Source organism: Apium graveolens, chromosome 9, assembly GCF_009905375.1.
Source record: "Apium graveolens cultivar Ventura chromosome 9, ASM990537v1, whole genome shotgun sequence".
NCBI classification, from domain to species: domain Eukaryota; kingdom Viridiplantae; phylum Streptophyta; class Magnoliopsida; order Apiales; family Apiaceae; genus Apium; species Apium graveolens.
In genome coordinates, this window is record NC_133655.1 from 199,965,897 (window position 1) to 199,972,143 (window position 6,247).

At 37.5% G+C, this 6,247-nt stretch overlaps 1 protein-coding gene across 1 annotated transcript; it reads left to right on the forward strand.

Annotated features, from left to right (window-relative positions):
* The first annotated feature begins 5,257 nt into the window (after positions 1-5,257).
* Positions 5,258-6,043, forward strand: LOC141685858 (uncharacterized). Its single transcript, XM_074490936.1, has one exon. The coding sequence runs from the start codon at positions 5,258-5,260 to the stop codon at positions 6,041-6,043; it is 786 nt and encodes a 261-aa protein (XP_074347037.1).
* Positions 6,044-6,247: the final 204 nt, after the last annotated feature.

Below are 6,247 nucleotides of genomic sequence, written 5' to 3' on the forward strand. Positions count from 1 at the left end.
TTGATTATTAACAGTTTATTCTCTAATGAAATAAAGAATATATTTCAGCAAATAATCGGAGTCATAGATCCTCAAATGAATATTCAAATAATATTCATAATAATATAAAAGAGTCATAAGCCCTCGAATAATATTCGAAATAATATTCAAATAAATAAATAAAGTTAAAGTTATCGAATAAACCTTATTCGATTAATAGTTTGGAAAACTATAACCATATATATATATAAATATATATATATATATATATATATATATCCATATCCATATATACAAAATCTACTCGGGATCCTCGACTCCCGGTTTTAGAAAATATTTTCACCTTTGGGTCCCTATACTAAGGGTATATGCAAGTTACCGCTATCCTCTAGCATAGGTATTATCAACTGAACCAACAGATATATTTCAAGAATATGAAACAGGCATGCATATATACCATATCACATGCTACAATATATCGCAAGAATTTTCTAAATAACCAATATGCATTTATCGCAAGATCATGCATATACAAATGTATACATCACAACAACAGTATAACGGATAGAATACTTGCCTGAGCGACTGGGGGTTACGAATGGCTCGGGACGAGTCTGGTAACCTATAAACAACAAGTAAGTTGGAATTAAACCAAAATCACTTGTAATTCTATACTTTAACTAACTTAGACTCTAACGCTTGTTTTGCGCTCACTGATTTGCTTAAGTCGCTCGGGTACCCTCGGCTCCACCATTTTTAATAATTTAACCTTTACGAGTTTTAAAGCGATTCCTTCGTGAGTGTCTTACCAACTGCCTAACACACTTACCATAAATGTTTCATACATTAATTAACCCTTTTTGGTCTTTAACCTATGTTTCAAAGTAAGGCGAGGGGAAAAGTTTCGTTCGCGAAATGCCGTTACTTAAAACGGTCGTTTCTCCTAAACCGTGCATCGGAATCGAACGAACTACATATCAAAACGAAGCTCGTAACATGAGCTATCTAAACATCGCAGTGGTCATAATCTAGCAGGGGGTTCTCGGGTCCTAATGTTATGCACAAAAACAGTCCAAAGAAAATCGGACGTTACGACGGCTATGTTTACGCGATTACCAATGTTTAAACTACTCCAATTAACCACCAACCAACTCATAACCATCAATACAACAAAACTTCACCTAAACCATACCACATCAGTCCATAATCTCCAAGGTTTTCAACTCAAACAACCACAATCAAGACCTATGAACTATAATCAAGCTTCAATTACTAAAACACTTCCAAATCAAACCAAACTACTAATAATCACAATCCATGCTTCTCATTTCACAACACCAACCATTAAACTTACTAACAAATAAAGTAAAGGCTAGGGTTTGAAGTTTATACCTTCCTTGGGAGGTGTTAAGTTGCTAGGAAGCCTTAGGGAGCCTCCTACAAGCTTGATCTTTCCAAAGAAATCAAGAACACAAAGTTAGGCTTTGAAGTTTCTAAAAGTCCGATTTAAAGAACTGTAAAAATGAGGGTCTTACCATGATTATTTGGACGAGACTTGTGAACAAGAGTTGTAGGCCATCTCAATACCTTTCCAATGAGCTATAGAACACAATATTTGAGTGAGAAATGAAGGAGATACAGAAGTTTTAGTGTTCTGATTCTGTTTTGGCCGAGAGCATGAAGAACAATGCCTTGGTTTCTTTTTGATTTTGATGAAAAATGATTTGCTTGGCTTGGTTGCTTGGTTTTTGTGCTTGCTTTAGTCAATTACCTTCTTGCCCTTGAATTTGTGTGGTTACAAAGCCACCACACCTCCTTCCTTCCCATGTCATGCTTATGTCACCTTGCACATGTCATAATGCTCCCACTTGTCCACACCTTGTGGTTTGATGATGTCACAATCCCTGGCTTCTTGTACAAGCTTGTCTCTTGGTCACTTATTTGTTTTACGGTTCGCTTATCTTTCGTTCTCGTTTATCGTTTGAGGGATCATACCCGGGATCTTATTACTTAGGTTCCCTTAACCTTTCTCAATATATTATATTCCTTTTATGATCCTCTCCTATAATCCTTTAATTTAAATCCTTTTTATCCTGTTACCTTATACTCAATTCTCTCCGTATCTTGTGAATTTCCGGGAAAAATCAAAGTGTTCGGATTTGGATTCTGACGATCTTTACATACACTTATATCCCATATAAAGTACTAATAAAATCTCAGAATATCCATATCAGAACCCCTACATAGTGTGGCATGAAAAGTTTTCTCATTCAACAAAAACACTATTCATAAGGGTTTCAAAAATTTCCCAAAAATTGGGGTTATTACATTAGACCCAGATCAGCAATTAGAGGATGCTGAAACCTCCATTGCTACTCACACTGTTGTCATATCAGAAGATACTGATTCTTTAAGTTCTGATGCTGCAAATGCTGGAGATACTGGTGATGCTGCTCCAACTACAGATACTGATGCAGCAAGTCCTTCAGGACATGCTCCTCAACAGACTATTCTAAAGTCTGAACTGGTTAAGAAGTTTGTTACCGGAGAAACACCAGTACCTTGGAGTGAAACTCCTGCAGGACAGGAGTGGACTAAGGAATGGAACTCAGTTTCATGTGTTCCAACTGAAAAGCATCTTGCCGAGCACTTGACTAAAGCTGATGAAATGTTAAATTCTGATGATTTCAAAACTCAGCTCAGAGTCACTGCATTGAGTACTAAACATCTACAAGGTCTTCACTCAACTACTCATGCAGAGCTACACAAGATTCGGGAAAACTTTATCAAATAGGAACAAGTTTGGAATATTGATAAGAAAAAGCTCTTCCAACCTACCATTGACAGGATTGCTTATATTGAGAAGACTCAAGATCATCAACAAGCTCAGATTGATGATATTCTGAAAAATCAAGCTTCTCAGCAGTCACAACTGACTGAAATCCAATCCTCAGTGGAATTGCTTATCTCTCTTCTACTACCTGCTGATGCTAAAAAGGGGGAGAAAGTAATTAAGTCCAAATGCAAGACTGACAAGACACTGACAGGAAAGGATGATGAAAAAGATGATCAAGGAAACCCTGGAATGGGTAGAGGTCATAGTCAAGGTAGAGGATTCACATCAAGACAAGCTAGTCACAGGACAAGTTCTGATACTGGGAAAAGAATAAGTTCTGCTACTGGTAAAAGGATAAGTTTTGATGAACTTTTAGATCTTGATGAGGAAATGTCAAGACAGTTATTTCTTCAGGAAAATCCAGGAATGGACTTGGAGAGTTTAATGAAAGAAGAAGCCAGGCTTAAATCAGAGAAAGTCACATCTAAATCTGAAGCTTCTGGTAAAAAGCCACTTCCAAAACTCAAAGGCATTGTGATCAAAGAAAGGATACATACTGAAGCAACATTGGCTAGATCACAACCGCAGATAGATCCAAGATCCAAGGGTAAAGAAAAGATTGGTGAACCTATCAAGGTTTATGTGCCTCCTGAGGATGAAGAAATTACTGATGAAAAGGATAATCTTGCTCTGACTTCAAGAAAAGTTCTTAAAACAACCTCTAACATGGCTCAAGTTGTTCAGATTCAAGAAATTGTAAGTTCTGATATTCAGAAGAAGCAAGTAACCTCTGACATAGCTCAAGTTAACTTGATATCAGAAGATAGATCAAAGACACTCCTACCAGGATTCACTAAAGCAAAACAGACTCAACCTTTGAAGACTACTGCAAGTGGTTTTGAAGCAAGAGTAGTTACTGGAAAGGAAGCAAGAGATAAAACTGGATTGAGAAGTGCTGATGAAAGGAGAATACATAACACTACCAATGATACAACTTCCTTGAGTGAACCAGGTATTGGAGCAACTCCTGAGAGATTGAATCAACTGGATTCTGTACAAATGGTTTACCATACCTACTTGAAAGAATACATCATGTTGTATTTAATGACAGATGGTAGGGTTTACCATATAAGACAAAATGCCATTCCATTGAAGTATTTTGAAGAATTGGAGCATGTACTTTTCTTACTTCAAGTGGATGACAGAATAACAGGAACTGCTGCAAACTATTTAAAAGAACGGATTCAGAGACAGAAAAGGCTTTATTCTGTTAAGTCTGATAGCACATACGTTCCAAAGTACAGAGATCACAATGGTGATATAGTTGAAATGAAGCCCAACACTGCTAAGATTATAACTACTTTTCTGGGGTACATGGCTGTTGAATTCAATCTTGAGTCTGATAAAGCTTATTTGATCAGACTGGATCAGGATATAAGAAAAGCAAAGATCAATGATCTCAGAGCTGCAATCTTTCAAATTGGTGAAGATACTGCAGAGCTTAAAGATGCCAAAAGGAGAATGGTTGATGAACTCAGATATGCTGAGAAATGTTTGTTAAAGAACTATCTCAGAACAACTCCTGACATCAGAGAGATCAGATGATGAAGCCAAGTCGAAGATCTACAACTGCTTAAATTCTGATATTTGTACAGACTGAATTTGTTATCAGAAGTTAAATATTGGTAAAGCTTTAAGGACTGTAAGTTGTAGTTATCTAGTCTAATTCTCATGCATTTGTACTTAATATTTTTGACATCATCAAATATCTATTAAACTTGTATATTATGCTAATTTACAAGTTGGGGGAGATTGTTAGATATATTTGATAATGTCATGGCTAATATAATTTATGTTTAGATTTCAGATCTTACTTAACAGGACAAATCAGTACTTAACTGTTGATCAGTACTTATACTGGAAGTCAGGACTTAAGGATATCAGTACTTATATTATCAGGAGATAATTATCAGAAGTTAGATATCAGAACTTAAGTGCTGAAGGATGATCAGATAAGGACAGTAGCTGATTAAAGGATAGAAGATCGAGATAAACATAAGAAGAGATATGCATGAAGAAGGAGTTCCGTGAAGAATGGAATACTAGGAAGAAAAGATATCTGATTTATGTATTTTAGGAAGCAGAATTATATTCCATATCAATTAGCGATTATCTTGTAACTGTGTAGTATATAAACACAGACATAGGGTTTACACTATAAGTGTTATCATATTCGAGAAGATTATTCATTGTAACCCTAGCAGCTCTCATGATATTTGTTCATCACTGAGAGGTAACAGTTCCATACTATAACAGAGTTTATTGTTTCAATAAAGTTTGTTTTCTGTTACTTAATATATTAAAGTTTGATTTGATTGTATTATACACTGTATTCACCCCCTCTACAGTGTGTGTGACCTAACAGTCACATCTTGGGAACAGATGAAAACCTTGTTTCTAACTCAGTTCCAAGCTGCAGTGAAGTATACACCACCGATTACCACACTGGCCAATGTGAAACAAAAGGAAGGGGAAAGCTTGACCTCATACTTTAAAAGGTTCAATACAGAGTCTACCTTGGTGAGAGGTGCGACTGATGAGACACTGAAAATACTCCTTATAGCTGGTCTGCGCGTGGGAACAGATTTACGGAAGCATCTGCAGGGAAAAGACCCTGTATCTTTAGCTGATGTACTTGCGCAAGCAGAATCCTTCAAAGCGATTGAACAATCGCTTGATGAAACAAAGAAGAATGATAGTACTCACAACTCCAAAGGGCGAGCCAAGAGGAGAGATATATCTGTGAGTCCGGATTACCGACGGAATGCCCGAAGCCCCAATAGGGTGAACACCTTGAACACGCGGAGAGAATGGAGTCCACCGTCGAACTATGAAAGGAGGATAAGCAATTACACTCCACTAGCAGCGTCCATTGATCATATCTTCGAGGTAAATAAGGATAGAGGAATCTTTAAAAAACCATACCGTTTGCGTTCATGGAAATGTAGAGACAAGAAGAAGTATTGTGATTACCATAAGTCCACCGGTCATGACACCCATGAGTGTCGTCACCTGAAAGATGAAATTGAAGAGTTGATCAAAGTGGGATACCCGGGAGAATGGATTGACAAGGTGAAACGACGCAGGGGAGGTGATGACAAGGGGAAAGATGAAAGGCAGCCACCACGGGCGGAAGACGCTGAGAAGACAGCGGAGGTTAAGTTCTAAAGAGCTGGTAGTATCAGGGCAATTTTTGGAGGACAACCCTTTGTCGGTGATAGTAATCGGGTGTTGGAAAGAAATTCAAGAGAGGCAGGACACCCGCTGCTCACCAACATTCACATCTTGGAAGATCGACCTCCAAAAATATTCAAAGGGGAGTCTGCCGATATTACATTCAGGGAAAGAGAATCAAGGTGGGTACACCATCCC

Bases quoted from the DNA above. Each gene is read 5' to 3' on its own strand.
- LOC141685858 (XM_074490936.1), top strand. From the start codon at position 5,258: ATGAAAACCTTGTTTCTAACTCAGTTCCAAGCTGCAGTGAAGTATACA.